General features: G+C 30.6%; 3 protein-coding genes across 3 annotated transcripts in view; 2 read left to right on the forward strand and 1 right to left on the reverse strand.

The window, feature by feature from the left end:
• The window catches only part of LOC108915478 (cystinosin homolog), a 30,393-nt gene extending 15,046 nt beyond the window's left edge, over nt 1–15,347 (forward strand). The window contains exons 2-9 of the mRNA XM_018721516.1: nt 3,235–3,283; nt 3,377–3,467; nt 8,476–8,655; nt 8,777–8,917; nt 9,295–9,394; nt 12,153–12,443; nt 14,930–15,047; nt 15,123–15,347. Coding sequence (XP_018577032.1) covers nt 3,241–3,283; nt 3,377–3,467; nt 8,476–8,655; nt 8,777–8,917; nt 9,295–9,394; nt 12,153–12,443; nt 14,930–15,047; nt 15,123–15,250 — 1,092 coding nt within the window. The 5' untranslated portion in view covers nt 3,235–3,240 and the 3' untranslated portion in view covers nt 15,251–15,347. The remainder of the gene's footprint in view (nt 1–3,234; nt 3,284–3,376; nt 3,468–8,475; nt 8,656–8,776; nt 8,918–9,294; nt 9,395–12,152; nt 12,444–14,929; nt 15,048–15,122) is intronic.
• Nucleotides 15,348–15,789: 442 nt separating this feature from the next.
• On the forward strand, nt 15,790–16,861 carry LOC108915479 (tetratricopeptide repeat protein 1). The gene is made up of 2 exons (XM_018721517.1): nt 15,790–16,563; nt 16,619–16,861. The coding sequence occupies exons 1-2, from the start codon at nt 15,855–15,857 to the stop codon at nt 16,741–16,743; spliced, it is 834 nt and encodes a 277-aa protein (XP_018577033.1). The 5' UTR covers nt 15,790–15,854; the 3' UTR covers nt 16,744–16,861.
• Nucleotides 16,862–17,497: 636 nt separating this feature from the next.
• The window catches only part of LOC108915473 (hsc70-interacting protein), a 5,498-nt gene continuing 3,445 nt past the window's right edge, over nt 17,498–19,550 (reverse strand). Inside the window, exon 2 of the mRNA XM_018721509.2 lies at nt 17,498–17,934. Coding sequence (XP_018577025.1) covers nt 17,656–17,934 — 279 coding nt within the window. The 3' untranslated portion in view covers nt 17,498–17,655. The remainder of the gene's footprint in view (nt 17,935–19,550) is intronic.

Genomic DNA, 19,550 nt, shown 5'->3' on the forward strand with positions numbered 1-19,550 from the left:
GGAAAACTACTCTGCGGACTAAGGCCCCGGCCAGCATTGAATTACACCTTACACCCGCAATATGTAGCAGACCGCAGAATGTAAATAAATACGAATATTTATTTATTGTGACTTCCAATTATCTTATTGGTTGATTTCTCATAGTATCCAGTTACTGTGTACTATGCAGTACAATGAATCACATTGTTAAAATTTTTTGCAACTATTTTGTCATATTTTTATTTGCTAGATAGGTAAATACACCTATCAGTTAAGTATGCTGTTTTGTAAAATTGTGATCTTGTAATTTTAAAAACATTTAGTTGTCTCAGTTATGCAGACATGTAGGTCAAGTTTGACTGAAATAATTATATACTTTTCCTTGAAGAACCACATGAGGTAAGCGTATAAATGTCGTGATCGATAAAACGATAATACAGAGAAATAAAGCTCAATTAAGTAATTTTATTGATGTGTATGTGTAGGCAACTATCGAATTTTAAAAAAATTGCAAAGCACAACATTAATGACAATACTTGTAAATATAATGTACACAATTATTTACTTCGTAGTTAATTTAACAGATAATTTTTTCTGCGGATTTGCAATTCACCAAACTGTTTTAAAATGTTATCCTATAATCTTATAATAAAATAAATAATTTATTGATTTTACAGCGATTTTAAATAATATCTCTCAGAAACATTATGTGGCTAAGCCATATAATACTGTTGTCGGAATAAAACAATATACACGGAGAGATTTTCAATTTTGTCCCATTAATTTATTACAGCTATAAATTCATAACAAATGTAGTCGGATAAAATTTATTGGCTTTGATTTTTTAAGGGTACATAATTTTGGCATTTTTAGGCGTTTATATGTAGTGTAAAATAATTAATAAGGCCTCAAGTGTAGTGAATTAAAATTGAGAAAGATATATACAGGGTGGGCCATTAGTGTGAGAAAGTAAAATAACTCCCTTGTTACTCATAATACAGAAAAAAAAGTTTATATAAAAGTTTTACAGAATCAAGAAACATAAACTACAAAATTAATTTGGTACATACAGGGTGATGAGTAAAAACGAGACACGCCAAATATTAAATTTTTTAAATGGAACACCGTGTATATTTTTAAAAATATGGATTCCCGAGAAAATTCTATATATGGCAATATAAACAATTTATCATTTTAGTGCGGGGTTGCCAGGTTATGTAGAAAATTCTTCGAATTTTGGAAAAAAACATGACCTCGAAGAAGTTGTATTAACTTTCAACTACTAACACTTGGAGTAAACATATTTGATGGAGTTATATGCAAATGTTAGGCAAAGACTTCTATATTAGCTAATATCGATATATTTTATACAGGGCATTTGTTATAATACGATCATTTTTAGAAAGTTTAAACTTGATTTTCTAAAATTTTTCAAATGGAACACTGTATTTTATTGTTCTATTTTATTCACATATCGATCCACTTTAACTTTTATAAAGCATGTTCTATAACTAAAATTGTTAGTTTTTTAGATAAAGCAACATTTCAAAAAAAACTTAATTTTTATTATTTTATAATAAATATTAACTAATAAAATTAACTCAAAATGGAATGATAAATTATGAAGTGACAAGTTGATACAATGTAACAATTTTTTCCAAGGCCATTTCTTGCGACCGAAAATAATAAAAATTAGGTTTTTCCAGAAATGTTGCTATATCTTAAAAACTAACAACGTTAGGTGTAGAACGTATTTAATAAAAGTTGAAGTGGACTGATATGTAAATAAAATAGAACAATTAAATACAGGGTATTCCATTTGAAAAATTTTAGAAAATCTAGTTTGAACTTTCCTAAAATGATCGTATTATGAAAAATGATCTGTATAAAATATCGATATTAGCTAATATATGAGTCTTTGCCTAACATTTTCCTATAACTCTGTCAAATATTTTAGTTCCAAGTGTAAGTAGTTGAAAGTTAATACAACTTCTTCGAGGTCATGTTTTTTTCCAAAATTCGAAGAATTTTCTACATAACTTGGCAACCCCGCACTAAAATGTTAAACTGTTTATATTGCCATATATATTATTTTCCCAGAAATCCATATGTTTAAAAATATACAGGGTGCTCCATTTAAAAAATGTAATATTTGGTGTGTCTCGTTTTTACTCATCGCCCTGTGTGTTTCAAATTGATTTTGTCCTTTAGGTTTTTTGACTTTGTACAACTTTTATGTAAACTTTTTGTCTGTATTATGAATAAAAGGGAGTTATTCTACTTTCTCACACTAATGGCCCACCCTGTATATTTGAAGGTAGAAATAATACAATTGCTGTCAATTTTTCGTATCTTTTGTATTATTTTCACGTTTTTTCTTTATTACACTTTTCTATTGTTCATTAATTATTTTATGTTCGATTTTTCCTTCCCATAAAATCTTTTCTTGATTTTTGAGTTCCTTCCAAACATGATAGCAATTTTTTTCTGGATGGAGACGTCTCCGCTCGAGATAAAGTGATTGCTGATTGGTTGAATAAAATATCATGAAAAAATACACTAATCACCAGTTGGTGAAACATATTGTTATGTGTTAATGTAATCTTGATTTTATTGTTGTAATTTTACCAAAATTTAATTGCCAACCTTACAAAAATACTGTTGCAAACAAAATTACGGTATTTATTGCAATGTTTCAAATTGTTATGTGTTAATGTAATCTTGATTTTATTGTTTTAATTTTACCGAAATTTAATTGCCAACCTCACAAAAAATACTGTTGCAAACAAAATTACGGTATCTATTGCAATGTTTATATTAAACTTTTAAGCAGTGGAGTTCAGTGACTTTACGACTCTTTTGTACAGTATGTTACAAATTATTTACCATCAGGTGGATGGTTTTTTTCAGTGTTTATGCCTCAACAAATGTGTAAAACTGAAAACTCGAAACTTAAGATTTCATTAGAAACTTAAAAACTATAATTACTGAGATTAAACAAGCTGTTGTAAAATCGAGACAGCTTAGAATAATCAAGTTTATAGGCGTTAATAATACTACAATACATTGTTGCAACGAATTGTTCCGTGATCGTGTACGTTATTAACTTCTACGTACAATTAATTAAAAAAATCACTGTAAAAAATTTATTACAACCATAAAGATTATAACTGTCCGTCTGTAGCTTTAGCATCCATGTTGATAAAAGCCAGTGATAATCGCAGCTTATTTCTAATATCCACACTTTTTTTTCAGGTTAACATGAAAAGAGCAGTATTATGTACATCACTCGCGTTAATTTCTCGTAAGTAAAATTGTTTATATACGACTATAATTTCAGTTTAAGTAACACATAATTATTTTAATGAATTTGTTTTAATTTTAATTTTTTTTCCAGTTCTGGGGGCTGTGACATGTGAGCTTACTGTTTCTAAACATGACTTGACTCTGACTCTAAACGAAAAAGAAACATTTGACTTAGAAATAAGGTAAGCTTTTTTCAAATTAATAATATAATTTCTGATTATGTGAAAGTTGTTGTTCAAAATTACAAATAATTACGGGGGATTATTATTTAAAGCTATCAGTCGTTCAACTGTTTTAGTATAGAGTTCGGAAGGCGCGGCTCTTAACAAAGTCGTACTAAGCTCGCCCTTTCAATTTTTATTTCATTTCACTGTCAGCTTTAATCACCGCACCGTAATATTTATACAAAGGGTTCCAATACACATGTTTTCAACATAGTCGATATGATACCTATTGAAACTTTGTCTGAGACCATATACAAAAAAAAAATGGTAAATACATCTCAAATGGGTTTTGGAAGCAACATCAGGATATGATTTTATGAGGTTATGTTTATTGTTTACATGTCAAACTAAACACAACTTGACAGCAAATTTTTCCGGGCAAAGCTTTGCCAAATTGTCCGCTAAAGTTTCACAATTATGCTTACAACTACATATGCTTATTCTAAACTGTTTCCAGCGACCAGCATAAGATATGCGTCGCTAATTTTCGTTGTTACAATCGCGGAGAGCATTTCCCAAAAGAAATTTAAATTAATTAATAGTTAATATCGATAAAGGACAGAGGATTAAAAAGGAGCAGTAAAATTTATATTATACGGGAAGCTGTGCTTCCGTAGCTTACATGGTAAACACGCCACTGATCTATTTTAAATTAGGCGCAATGGAATGAGCCCTTGCTTAAAATATGTATACACTTTTGAGATTCACCCGCGTGTATATAAAAAAAATTGGAAACAACCAGTTGAGCAAACACAACAAATTGATTTTAGTAACATGATACAGAAAAACTTATTGGATTACTAAACATATAGCTATATAAAAAATAATTCCAAACCCGTATAACTTTTGTTTTTAGTAATTTTCATTCTTATGTTGCAATACATTATTTTTTAGTACATATATGAAATGTTTCCTATGCCTTTACCTATAAATACAAATACACCAGGATAATTAGCGAAAATAAAAGAGAAACTCGAAAAAAGTCCTATCCGCGAGATTATTGTAAAATTGTCTAAAGGAACATAATACAAGACATCTCTCGTCTCGTGAGAAAAACTTTTATTAGCTAACTTTTCTATTTAAACAAATAAGTGAGGAAAACAGTTTTTTCACTTTGCTGGGAAAACCATCAATTTTAGCGAAAAGTTACTCCCAGACAGCTCGTAGGGAGTAAAATTATCTACAAAATGAGACTTGTTAAATTAAAATCGGTTAATAAACAAAAAAGTTATTGCAAAAAAACAAGAAAAGTGCCCATTTTTTAATTTGTTTATAACTATCGCATTTATTGTTAAAATTTTATAAAACCTATGACAAGTTGAGGGTTTTGTCATACTTTAAAAGTGTGCCAAAAGTGGGCGCTGTAGGTGCAATAGTTTTCGCACAATTCTATTTGTTTATAGCGGAGGCTCCAAAAGTTATGAACTTTAAGCCTCTGTACATACAGGCGTTAATTTTTAATCAAACATGATTCTGAAAGCGTCGTTGTAATCTCAAAGACGTAATTAAGCGACCTATTAAAAAATATCACCGTTTTTTTGACACTAACGAAAATTGTTAATGTGTTTATATGTATTATTAATTAGATATTTCAAAATATTAACCTTATAAAGATTGACAAGAATAGTTCATAACTGCGATGTGATGGCTCAGTGTGTAACGCGTTGTACTGTCACGCTGGGGTCCTGGGTTCGGTCCCTGATACAGTTGTGACTTTTTTTCAATTAATATTTATTTCAAATAATATGAAAATTAAAATCAAAACAATTTTATAAACTTTTCAAGTTAGAAGAAATTTTAAACACCGCACCGCTGAGGTTGTGACGACGCCGATACACTGTTGCCAATTAGGATGTTCAACTTAGGTGTGTGTTTAGTATTTACATTGTGAAGAGGTGACGATTTGATTCTTAAAAAAGTTGTTGAAAATAGTAGTTTANCGGAGGCTCCAAAAGTTATGAACTTTAAGCCTCTGTACAGGCGTTAATTTTCAACCAAACATGATTCTGAAAGCGTCATTGTAATCTTAAAGACGTAATTAAGCGACCTATTAATAAATATCGCCGTTTTTTGACATTAACATTCTCAAATTGTGCATTAAAAATCAGCGCGTTTTTCGCTTATAAACGATTTCAATAAAATTGTTGCTATTTATGCTATCTCATCGAAAGTAGATGCAATGGATAGCTGGCAAAAAAATATAGTTTTAAAATAAAAAAAGTACCCTCTACGACCCACAGGAGCCAAGATAAGAATTTTGTTTTAATCGTAGCGCAATTGTTTATAAATATTAAGACTTAAATTCAAATTGATGCGCGCTGTAAATTTTGCAATATCTCGGCTTCTATTCATCGTAGAAACTTATATATTTTTTAAATGGGGTAGCTCGACGAAAAAATAATAATGGGCATATTTACGAATTCGTAGAATAGCCCTGAACCCCAGAAAAAATGCATCTTTTATACTTAATTTNTTTTTTCTGCGAATAGCACAACTTTTTTTCTTGGCGCAACCTTATATTTTCATTGTTTATATTATTTTCGACCGATTTTTACTAATATTTAATCTACGTCAAGCAACAGCCATATCTCGAAGGTTTTGAGCTTAATTCTCTTGGACTATAATTCCAAAGTTCAAATTGATGCGCGCTGTAAATTTTGCAATATCTCGGCTTCTATTCATCGTAGAAACTTATTTTTTTTTTAAATGGGGTAGCTCGACGAAAAAATAACAGTGGGCATATTTACGAATTGGTAGAATAGCCCTGAACCCCAGAAAAAATGCATCTTTTATACTTAAATTTTTTTAATTTACAAAAATGTCACAAAAATTGTTAAACGAAATATTAATTAAAATTTCAATTTCGGATTTATTTTACTATTATTAAATAAATAAATGAAGCTATCGTTCATTTAAAAGGTTATTTTTATACATATGTATTAAGGCAAAGTAAACTTGTTTTTTCAATATTTTGTTAGCTATTTAATTACGATTTAAATGTAGGTACAATTAAAGTGAAAATTCACAAATTATTTTCAAATTGTTATTTCTCATAAAAATAGAAAAATTTTTTAATTTTAAATTGTTGTATTATATTGCACTATATCTATTATTGAAAATGGTTCATTAATATTTTCTAAATTAATTTTGATTATGTTGCAAATTTGTTTTGTTTAAAATTAGTAATAAATATAATAAAAAAACTATTAAAATTTCAAGAAGTTAAAATTGTAATTTTATCGATTATTTTTATTAATAGTTTTTAATTTTGAGAATTTTGCAATAAATTCAAATGCTTTTTATTCTTTTTTAAATCTTCTAACAATAAATAATAATTTGAAAATAATTTGTGAATTTTTACTTTAATTTTACATTTAAATAACTAACAAAATATTGAAAAAATAAGTTTACTTTGGCTTAATATGTAAAAAAAAAATACTTTTTAAACGAACGATAGCTTCATTTATTTATTTAATAACAGTAAAATAATTCCGAAATTGAAATTTTAATTAATATTTCGTTTAACAGTAATTTTTGTGACATTTTTGTAAATTAAAAAAAATTAAGTATAGAAGATGCATTTTTTCATGGATGCCCATTGTTATTTTTTCGTCGAGCTACCCCAGTTTAAAAAAAATAAGTTTCTACGATGTAAGTAAGTAAGTAAGTAAGTAAGCATTTATTGGTGTTATTACATAAGAAAATGTTTACACACGTCAAAGAAAAACATGGCCAAAGCATACAATTAAAATACAATTCAAAGAGAAGCACATCATATTATAAAAACAATCATAACGTACATAAAGTACAGACAACTATAAAATACAAACATTACATTTCGACTTACAATTTAAAATTAGATTAGCAAAATTATGATTTAAAAATTCATCAAGTGTATAAAATGCATTCAATTTAAGAAAGTTTTTCAAGACACCTTTATAATGAATTGGGCATAGATTTTTGACATTGACTGGTAATTTGTTATAAAATCTAATGCAATAATGATTTGTCCCATTTCTAGCTCTGTTCAATCGCAGAAAGTTGTGCCTGATTTGGTTTTTATTCCTGGTTGAATATTCATGAAATGAATTGTTTGACTCAAAACTGATCAGATGTTCTCTAATGAAAACAAGGCATTCAAGAATAAATACACAAGGCAGAGTGAGAACGCCGTATCTAACAAACTGCTTCCTACAGTCAGCTCTATACTGAAGCCCGGCAATGATTCGTATACACCTTCGTTGTAGACTAAAAATTTTTTCTGCATGGCAGGAGTGACCCCAATTAAGTATTGAGTAAATCATATTAGAATGAAAAACTGCGTAGTAGGCTGTCAATAAAGTTGCCGTCGAGACAGAATCGGAAAGACTTCTTATAAGAAAAATGATTCTAGATAGTTTCTTGGAAAGCTCAGTGACGTGGGCCTCCCAAGTCATCCTCTGGTCAATACAAACCCCAAGAAACTTGGCCTGAGGGGTGTAATTAGCCATCTCATCCCCCACGTAGCGTAATGAGAACAGAACTGACGATGTTTTGTCATTGTTTAGGAATAATCTGTTTGCACTAAACCACTGTCTGATACTATGGTGAGATATCAAAACGTTATCTTTCAAACTATCGTAATTATTTTCAGTGTTTATAACTGTCGTGTCATCTGCGANGAGTCACTTTTCGCTAAAATTGATGGTTTTCCCTGCAAAGTGAAAAAACAGTTTTCCTCACTTATTTGTTTAAATAGAAAAGTTAGCTAATAAAAGTTTTTGACTCACCAGACGAGAGACGTCTTGTATTATGTTCCTTTAGACAATTTTACAATAATCTCGCGGATAGGACTTTTTTCGAGTAAAAATTTAATTTGCTTGGTCCAAAATTAATTGGTTTGTCTAAAAATAACATCGAGAGAATTATTCGTTTAAAATGACCCGAAAATATATACATATATTTTTAAATTACAATTTTTTTTTAGCAATATATCGGAGACAAATGCAGTTCTGCAGTTCGTCATTCAACATGAAGATATTGTGAATATAAGCACTCAAAGCGTAGATTTAAGTGGCCTTACCAATGTGTCTATTCCTATTGACGTAGAAGCTATAGGAGCAGGGCATTCTCAAGTGTATGCCAATATTTCAAACTCGTCAATCAAGTAAGTGAAGACGGATAAAAATATGCTGTCAGTAATTCGTTTATTACGAGTAAGATAAAAATAATTAAATAATTTTAGAATAAATGTGCCATAATCATGGCTTACTGAATTTTCGTTTTAGCGTTGACGATGTCTATCTAAGGGTTACTGTTCATAAGATACCGGGACTCGACACGTTTTCTCTGGTTATTGGATGGCTGTATTTTGTAGCTTGGTCGATTTCCTTCTATCCACAGATTTACATAAACTGGAGGAGAAAGAGGTAAGTTAGTGTATTCAATGGAAATAGAGAATGGGAGTGTAACTTTATTTAATCCAATCCACTAATTTTATTAGTTATTATTCTGAATTATAACTTTCTCCGCAGGGTGTTTCTGAAATAAGTGCGTTCCGTTCCTAGTTTTATACGCCGGCTAAGTAATACTGCAACGCACGTGCACAAGATGCACAGGGTCGGCTTACATTTATGGTTAATTTTCTTAATTAATTTTCTCGAAAACAGAACCATTTAGACTATCAGTTGCTCAATAAAAGTTGCTCTTTTTGGTGCCCTCAAAAACGCCCTGTATAACATTAGCTTGAAATGCAACTAATTTTTACCTTCTTCTTATTTAAATATTAACAAGTTATCTTTTTCAGTGTGGTTGGTTTAAATTTTGACTTCATTGTGTTGAACATTATCGGTTTTACACTGTACGGAATTTTCAATTTGGGACTTTACTGCATACCTGAGATCGAGGTAAGTAAATGACTGTAAAAAACGATGTTGGAACATTACGTTTTTAGTCATATTATTTTAGTAAAAAAATTATAAATTGCAGATTATAAACTAAAAAGACTGTCTTTTTGAATTCAATTTAAAATTTATTCAAATCGGTTTCAGTAAATATTTTTTTGTTCCCATAATGTTTCCGAGACATTTATGAAATTAGAGGAAATATATCATATACAGGGTGTTTCATTAAGGTCGGCGAGGTACGATATTAGAGTATAGGCCTTAGAGCTTTGGGAAAAAAATTTTGATTAATAATTCGACCAAGAGAAATCGCTGAAAATAGTTTTCAAGTTCGTAGCTCGGCCGCTAGAGGGCGCAATCTACATACCAAAACAGAGTTGAATTTTTCTCAGAAATGTTTCCTATTCAGGTATGTTAAATAGTACAAATATGGACAGCCGGATTTATTGCGCATGACTTTTGTTATTGACATTTTGTTCTATCTGTCGACAGAAAGGGTGGGGGAAGCCCCTAATGTCTGATCAGAAAAAATGCATTTTTTTAAGTATTGACTCATTAAATGCCCGTAGTCTTATACTTCGTTGGTAAGGTCTTTTCATGCTTTACCTCGTGGTGAATGCATAATGTCATTTACCTCAAAATGTAAACCTATAGATGGCGTTACTTCAAAAAAACCCATTTTATGGATTTTTCTCAAAAATTTTAAATGCAATGCTATTGTTCTTTACATAAATGAATTCACCACAAAAACTTGATGAATACAGTATAAGTTTGAAATTTCTAACGAAAGTATTGTTTATTTAATTGCGCTATTTGTCCAAGTTTAGGTTGTTTTACGTTTTTTTTTTTTAATTAAAATAGCAGGATAAAACTTTTTATAGGTTACTTTGAAGAACATAAAAGTTGCTACGTTTTGACGCCAAAAAGGGTTCGATATCTTTTTTTGTTATCAAGTTATTCGCTGATTAGGGAGTAAAAAATAATGATAATGAATTGAGGCACACGACACTAACGAAAAGACATTTCATTACCAAAACAAGATAAAAAAGAGAACCTACCTAAACCCACGCAAATGAGTGAATCAATAACAATCTTTAACAAAAACAATAAACAGATATTGATATTATGTAACGAAAGAACAATTAAATTTCAACAAAAGTAAAGATGTTTATAAATGTTCGAAATGCATACCATTATTTTCAATGCAGGAATTTAACCTTCGCTGCGTGCCTAGGTAGGTAGGTTCTTTTATAAACACATTTTGTTTTGGTAATTAAATGTCTTCGTTAGCGTCGTGTTCCTTAATTCATTACACAGCCCCGCAAAAAAAAGTATCGGATCTGGTATTCAGACCCATGTATTTCTATGTATTTTTTTCCGCTGAATCCGAATCTGCCTTCAGATTTTGCCCAACGGGTCTGAGTTTTCGGGAAAATTCAAAAAACAGGTCAAAATTTACAAAAAACGTCATTTATGATATTCTCAATATTCTAGGCTCTCATCTCTCAGCACAAAAAGTAGATGGATAGATGGGTGGATGGGTAGGTTTTATAGGTGGTACAGGTGGATGATAGAAAGATGTATGAATTCATAAATGGGTGGGTGGACAAAAAGATGGAACCAGAACTCTGCAACACAAATTATGCTATGAAAATGGCGTTTTTAAGCATTTTGATCTATTTTGTTGTGTGTTGTTGTTTTTGAATTAAATTGGTCCAGTTTGTCTGACTCTATGATGATAAATTGGAATTAAACGAGTGAAAAATCGTACGTCTAGTGAGCTGGTAGAATAATTTGACTTTTTATAACTTTCGTCGATCGTAAATGACGTTTTTTGTGAATTTTGACCTGTTTTTTGAATTTTCCCGAAAACTCAGACTCGTTGGGCCAAATCTGAAGGCAGATTCGGATTCAGCGAAAAAAAATACATAGAAATACATGCGTCTGCATACCAGATCCGATATTTTTTTTTTTTGTGGGACTGTGATTATCATTATTTATTTTCTGCTCACGAATTTGCGAATAACTTGATAACAAAAAAATATATCGAACCCTTTTTGGCGTCAAAAAGTAGCTATTTTTGTGCTCTTCCAACTAACCTAAAAATGTTTTATCCTGCTATTTAACTTTTTTAAGAAAACGTGGAACAACCTAAACTTGGATAAATAGCACCAATAAATAAACAACACTTTCGTTTTTTATGCTGAATTCATTTATGAAAAAAAAACTATCTCTAAAATTTTTAAGAAAAATCCATAAAACGGTATTCTTTTGAAATAACGCCATCTATAGGTTTCCACGTTGAAGTAAATGACATTACGCATTCACCACGAGATACAGCATGAAAAGACTTTTCCAACGAGGTATAACACTATGGACTTTTGGTGATGAGCCAATACTTAAAAAAAATACATGCTTCTAATCAGACATTAGGGTCTTCCCACACCCTTTCTATAGAGTGATAGAACAAAATGTTTGCGCCCCTAGCGGTCGAGCTATGAACTTGAGAACTATTTTCAGCGATTTCTCTTGGTTGATTTATAAACCGAAATTTTTTCCCGAAGTTCTAGTGCTTATAGTTTTCTTATTACCTAGTCGACCTTAGTGGGACACCCTGTAAATAGACCAATTATGGGATTGGAAACATTTCGAAAAGTGTATCAAATGTTTCATAGTTGTTTTAAAAATTTTTGAACATGTTATGGTAATGTTTCGGTTTTACTGCAACTTGGACCGAAACTAACGTTTGAACGATTTTCAGGATGAATATTTCAACAGATATCCACGTGGCTTAAACCCAGTTCAAATAAACGATATCGTGTTCGCTTTGCACGCGGCTGTTGCGACGATATTCACGATAATCCAGTGCTTCATCTACGAAAGAGAAGAGCAACGGGTCTCTATTACCGCCAGAGTCATTATAGGCATATTTGGAACCTTCCTATTGATCAGTATTATTTTAGCTGCCACCGACGTTATTCACTGGTTGGATTTCCTCTACTACTGTTCTTATGTGAAACTTACGATTACTTTAATTAAATATGTACCGCAGGTAAGAAAAATACGTTTGAATTTTGTAAGTACTTTTGAAGATTTTGAGGTTGCTAAAAGTGTGAATTTTATTAGTTTTGGCTATTTATGGAAAATATTGTAGCGGCCTTCACACGATAATCGAAAACTAACATCGCAATGATATTTTTACTGATACCAAGTTTAATTGCAATACATTACATTTTTAGACCAGGAAAAATATCCGCGAGTCAAAAAATTTTAATTTCTTTTCTATTTAAACAAATAAGTGAGGAAAACACTTTGTTAAAAGATTTAAAAAAGAATAAAAAGCATTTGAATTTATTGCAAAATTTTCAAAATTAAAAAAATATTAATAAAAATAATGCGGTTGATAAAATTACAATTTTAACTTCTTGAAAGGCGGTGAATTTGATTCCATATCATTTTCTTCTTCTTTATCATTGAATCTTAGCAACATAATCAAAATTAATTCAAAAAATATTAATCACAACCATTTTCAATAATAGATAGAATGCAATATAATACAATTTAAAATTTAAAATTTTTTCCATTTTTATGATAAATAATAATTTGAAAATAATTTATGAATTTTTACTTTAATTTTACATTTAAATCGTAATTAAATAGCTAACAAAATATTGAAAAAACAAGTTTACTTTGCCTTAATATGGTAAAAAAAATAACTTTTTAAATGAACGATAGCTTCATTTATTTATTTAATAATAGTAAAATAATTCCGAAATTGAAATTTTAATTAATATTTCGTTTAACAATAATTTTTGTGACATTTTTGTAAATTAAAAAAAATTAATTATAAAAGATGCATTTTTTCTTGGGTTCAGGGCTATTCTACGAATTCGTAGATATGCCTATTGTTATTTTTTCGTCGAGCTACCCCTGTTTTAAAAAAAAGAAGTTTCTACGATGAATAGAAGCCGAGATATTGTAAAATTTTATAGTGCGCATCAGTTTGAACATTGGATTTCACTTTTCCCGCGCGCGCGACTCGCTTGGACGAGCTTCCCCCACCACCACGCCGCCGGACAGTTTACTTAACGAGTACCTTCTCTTTAAAGGGCTCGTGAGTCGTTAATTTTCCACATTTTTCAATGCAATTCACGGGAAATCGTAGTTTACGTCGTAAACTTTATTTTGCGAAAAATTCTAGTCTTAATGTTTATGAACAATTGTACTACGATTTTTTTTTAAAAATTCTTATCTTGGCTCCTGTTGGTCGTAGAGGGTGCTTTTGTATTTTTTTGTGAGCTATCCATTGAATCTATTTTCGGTGAGGTGACATAAATAGCAACAGTTTTATTCAAATTGTTTATAAGAGAAAAACGCACGGTTTTTTAATGCACAATTTGAGAATGTTAATGTCAAAAAAAACGGTGATATTTTTTAATAGATCGCTTAGTTAACGTCTTTAAGATTACAATGACGCCTTCAGAATCATGTTTGGTTGAAAATTAACGCCTGTACAGAGGCTTAAAGTTCATAACTTTTGGAGCCGCCTTTATAAACAAATGGAATTGTTCAAAAACTATTGCACCTGTAGCTCCCATTTTTGGCACACTATTAAAGTATGACAAAACCCTCAACTTGTCACAGGTTTTATAAAATTTTTACTATAAATGTAATAGTTACAAACAAATTAAAAAATGGGCACTTTTCTTGTTTTTTTGCAATAACCTTTTTGTTTATTAACCGATTTAAATTTAACAACTCTCATTTTGTAAATAATTTTATTCCCTACAAGTTATCTATGAGTCATTTTTCGCTAAAATTGGTGGTTTTCCCTGCAAAGTGAAAAAACTGTTTTCCTCACTTATTTGTTTAAATAGAAAAGTTAGCTAATAAAATTTTTTGATTCACGAGATGAGAGATGTCTTGTATTATGTTTCTTTAGACAATGTTACAAAAATCTCGCGGATAGGAATTTTTTCTAGTAAAAATTTTATTTGCTTGGTGTATTTCTAATAGGATTCAAGAAGAAAAAGTCGTGTTCTATAAATCATTTAAAACTTATTATTTATTATATATTTTTTTATCAAATAAATAGTCAAGTTACAATTATTTTTTTAAAATGCACTTTAATTCCGTTACAATAATCATGTATTATAAATACATGAATTGTTGGCACCCCACAGTGCATGTGGAGGGAGATAGTGCAGGTCAATAGTGACGAAACGAAGTGGGTCAGTTGTTGTTCTGTATTTGAAGACAGTACATCTAACTATCAAAATGAAGTTATATTTAAACAGAAAATAATTCGTTGTTAAACTCCAAACGAACTCCGTATCCTGAGGACCACACGGGGTTCAGAAAAAAGGTTTAAAAAAATCTAGTTTTTATGACGGAATTTGAAAAAATTAACTGTTTATATGTGTTTCTAAAGGTCAAAGCAAGACTCTTTGTAAATGTGACCCCCACTCAAAGATACACCTATATAACACTACACCCTAATCCAATAGAAACTGAAACAAATTTTATTTTTGTTTTCAGGCTTACATGAATTATAAAAGGAAAAGTACAATAGGTTGGAGTATTGGCAATATATTACTAGATTTTACTGGTGGAACGCTCAGCATGTTGCAGATGATTGTAAATGCCTGGAATTATAGTAAGCAGCTTAATCGTTGGTCATTTGATCAACAAATATATGCATTTTCTTAACTTTACTAATTTTTTTTTACAGACGACTGGGTGTCAATCTTTGGAGATCCAACTAAATTCGGCCTGGGATTATTTTCTGTGTTATTTGACATCTTCTTCATCGTGCAACATTATGTTTTGTATAGACACTCTAATTATGAGAAAAAATAATGTACTTAAGTTAGTATTTTTTTTTAATATTGTTATTTATTTCAGTTAAACAATACTTAAATTGTTACTAGAGCAATATATTTTTTTGTTTTTGTAATATTTTATTTTGCTTTTTAATCCAGTTCCTTCCTAGCTTTCCTAAATAAATACTCATGTTTCAACACCAAAAAAATGTCAAATTCTAAACACTTCTAAAAAAAAGGTCACCGATATGACATTAGGGTTGGGCACCTACCCCCTCCCCTAGTTACGCCCATGGTCGGGACCAAGACAAAAGAATTTCAGATCTTTAAACATTATATCTATGTTATTAACAAAAATAATATGAGCATAAATTCAAATACTACTGCTTACTAGATATATTATCATTTAAAATCACAAATAATCGAGATAATTCTTGTACTATACAAACAGTTTTCTATAAATTTTGAAGCTACAATTGCTTTTTAGGTACCAATAGAAGGTAGGTGTAAATCTAGTTTACATACCACGATACAAAGGAATAAAATATAGAAGAAGAAGAAGAGTTCAAATTTGTCTATTGTCAAAATAACTTAACCTTAATCAGGATGATGCATTATTTTTGTTTTTAACTCTTAGTCAAATGCAGTTGTTGAAAATGTCACAAGAAAGTAGTTCAGAAAAACTTCCTCACGAGACAGTGATATCAGATTTGACCAAAGATTTACAATCCCAATTGACCGTAGGTTCTACTAGTGATGACCATAAACACGAAAGTACACAAAGCAGTTCTGCTGAACTCGGTGAAAATGAGAAAAACTTTAACGTACCAGAAGATTTCGAGCGAGAAGAACAAGCCGAACAAGGCTTTGATGATTACGTAGACGAAGTGCAACTAAAAGATTTAGAAGCCGGTTTAGAAGAGCAGGAATTAGAGTTACGATATAAAGAAGCATTAGAATTAAAAGCAGCAGGAAATGATGAATTTAAAAATACAAAATACATGGAATCAATCACAACATATACAAAAGCTTTACGACTATGCCCGTTAAAGTATAACAACGATCGATCTATTTTATACGCAAATAGGGCTGCTTCTAAAGCTAAATTGGATAGGAAGAAGACTGCTATAGATGATTGTTCCCAAGCTATCGAATTAAATGATAAGTATGTGAAAGCATATCTTAGGAGAGCTAAACTGTACGAGGAAACTGAAAAGTTAGACGAGAGCTTAGAGGATTACAGAAAAATACTAACGTTCGATGTCAGCAATGCTGAAGCATTAAAGGCTGTCTATAGACTACCACCGTTGATCGAAGAAAGAAATGAAAAGCTGAAAACAGAAATGTTAGGTAAAGTTTTTTGTTGAGGTAACGTTTGATGTAGGACTCATTAAATTGTTTTTAGGCAAGTTGAAAGATTTGGGAAACATGATATTGAAACCGTTTGGGCTTTCTACGGAGAATTTTCAGTTAAATCAGGACCCCAACAGTGGAGGATACTCCATAAATTTTGCACAAAATTCAAAGTAATCACAATATTTTAATATATTTCTCATTAAACGTAAATTATACATATATACCACTAATGTACTTCATGATAACTGTTCTATTTATGAAAATAAGGGCAAAATAAAGTTCTATTCACAAATTGAGTTTTTATCATGTTAATAATTCCTGGAGATTTTTGAGTTTATGTAATTTTGTCCGTTGACTCTATCCATTAAAGTAGCCAACAATTTCATATAATTTTTTTTGAAATTCGCAAAAATAAGCATAAAAAGTTAAGGCATCAAATGTTCATCGCCATTCACTTCAACGTAAAGGTCTACAGTAGGTATCCATTGTTGTTTAATGGGTGCAATAATAAAAGTGGTTTTCCGCGTTACTGTTTCCGCAGGTAATTTTACATGTATTTTCATCTCTTGGTGAAAAATATTGCCTGCGTTTGTTTTATGGATGGTTCTTTATTAAAAAATACTAATATTAAGAGAATTCTGCTGTAAAATCACGTAAAAGCCAAATTGTCCGTCTTTTAGACTTAACAGCTATTCAGAAAAATCCGCAGATACTGTACCTTATTTTCGTAGAAAGTGGTTTCATGGCCTCCAAAAACCATACAGTATAAAGGTTTTTGGGGTTGTTATGCCTTGGCAAATTACCTTTCACTTCCTTAACCTTAGCTAGAAACCTTTGAATTGCCCTTGTCGTTCTCGGGCTAGGCTATCTGAAAAATCATCGTACTGTTCCTAGATACAACTGGGGGAATAGAAAAAAAACCCACAACAGCACTTGAATTTTTTATTAACGTAAATATAAAATGAAGTAATTACCAAACCAAATAAAATGGCGAAATATTAGTAGGTTTAACTAGAACTATCAGCCTTAATTGTACCGTTACAAAAAAGAAAATTGAAATTGTTAAAAAGTGATGAACAATTTCAACTAGTCTAAATTATCGTCGTCGGATGGTTTCGTTGGTGGTGGCTGTGGGGGGTTGCTTCCCGAGCCCGCGCCGCCGAAGCCACCTGGGAAACCCATAAATCCAGGCGCGGCTCCTGCAGAAGTTCCGGTCCCGGGGAACCCTGGGAAGTTCATTCCGGACCCTGCAAATTTGCTGGACAATTTTGTTACTAGCGCCATTATTTTGGGATTTGACTGGTATTTCACGAAATTCGCGGGATTCACCGAGATATCCTGGAATGCTTGGGCCACTTCTGGATCCTGAAAGTACCTCATTTAGTACAGTCATTGAAGCTTCTCACCTCCGAATTCTTTGAAACTGAACCGATCGACTCGAAATTTGGCAGATAGTTAGAGAAAAGGTCAATGAACATTAGTGACATAGTGACGACTGGCGCTTCCACCTTCTCGGGGGTGGAATTCTTTTTTTCAAAAATAACGCTGGAAATCGATAGAGAATCAAATTTTGCACAAAAGATATTCGAAGATTTTTTTCGAGAAATCAATAGTTTTTTAGTTATTCACGATTGAAAACTTGGAATTTTGAGTGAAAAAAACACATTCAAAATATTCTTTGCAAATAACTCAAAAACTACGCATTTTATTAAAAAAAAGTGTAATGAACAAAAATGTATATAGCTTATAAATAAACAAAGAAAATCGCTTTTTAAAAAGTGTTGTACGTCCTATACAAAGCGAAATATGGTTAGTGGAAGGGGACTTGTTTTGGGGGGGAATACTCGAATCGATGTATTCAACGTGAAATAACGGAAAAATTATTAATTTTACGTTTATAACGCTCCTGGAGTTTTTTGTAGTACTCAAAAAGATCTTCAAAATGAGCACTTATAAAAGTTAATTAGAACAAAATTGAAGAAGTTATCGTCAAAAACAGATGGATTGCTCATATTTTTTAAGGAAAAATGAGCAGTAAATGCTGACCATTTCCATCAGAATTAAAGTTAATCGTAGACCCTTTACAATTAGTTTTGTTTTAGTGTTTTTCATACGATCCTGAAATTAGACTGGTTTAGAATGCGCATTTTTTAAATAATGTACGCTAAAAGTTGAAAACGTATTTTTCATTATGCAAAAAAATTGCCTTATCTATATAATAACTCTGAAACTATAAAATATACGTAAAAAATGATAGACAACAAAAATTTAGCTTTTTTTTTCAACAAATATTTTGCTTTTTTTATTCCTATAAAATTCCTATAAAAAATAAAGGAGATATCAACAAAAATGTAGCTTTTTTTCAACAAATATTTTGTTTTTTTATTCCTATAAAATTCCTATAAAAAATCAAAGGGATATCGCCGCTTGGAGTATCCATTTTAGTGAAAAAAACAACCTGTCTCGAGCCCTTCAATCCTTTCCTTTTAAAAAACGAAGGACTTAAAAGGTTTTATATGCAAACGATCTTCCAGCTCTTGAAATTATTTTTAAAATGCTTTTTTGTAGGATACTATAGCTTCAAAATTAACCGAGTTATGGTAAAAAAACCAATGACATTTTTTCGGAGCAAAATAGGCGTTTTAATATATTATATATAACTAATAAAATAAGTAAAAAAATTTAGTGTGATTATTTATATGCAGCGTAGCAATTTTTTTATGATTGATTATATTTAAAAATCGATTATAATAAAAATATTTTACAGTAATATTGGTAAAAGGGTAGTTTATAAGAGTTGAAAATGGCAAAAGTAAAATATTCTTTCATAAACAATATAAGGGAATTTTTATTTTAAATTATTGCACAATTATAGCATTCCAAGATTTAAAACGTAATTTTTTATCATTTTTTTAGCACAGGGGTGATTTATAAGGGTTGAAAAGTGTTATGAGATACAAATTCTTTCATAAGCAATGAGG

The sequence above is a fragment of the Anoplophora glabripennis genome, unplaced genomic scaffold (assembly GCF_000390285.2).
Source record: "Anoplophora glabripennis isolate ALB-LARVAE unplaced genomic scaffold, Agla_2.0 scaffold938, whole genome shotgun sequence".
Taxonomy (NCBI): Eukaryota; Metazoa; Arthropoda; class Insecta; order Coleoptera; family Cerambycidae; genus Anoplophora; species Anoplophora glabripennis.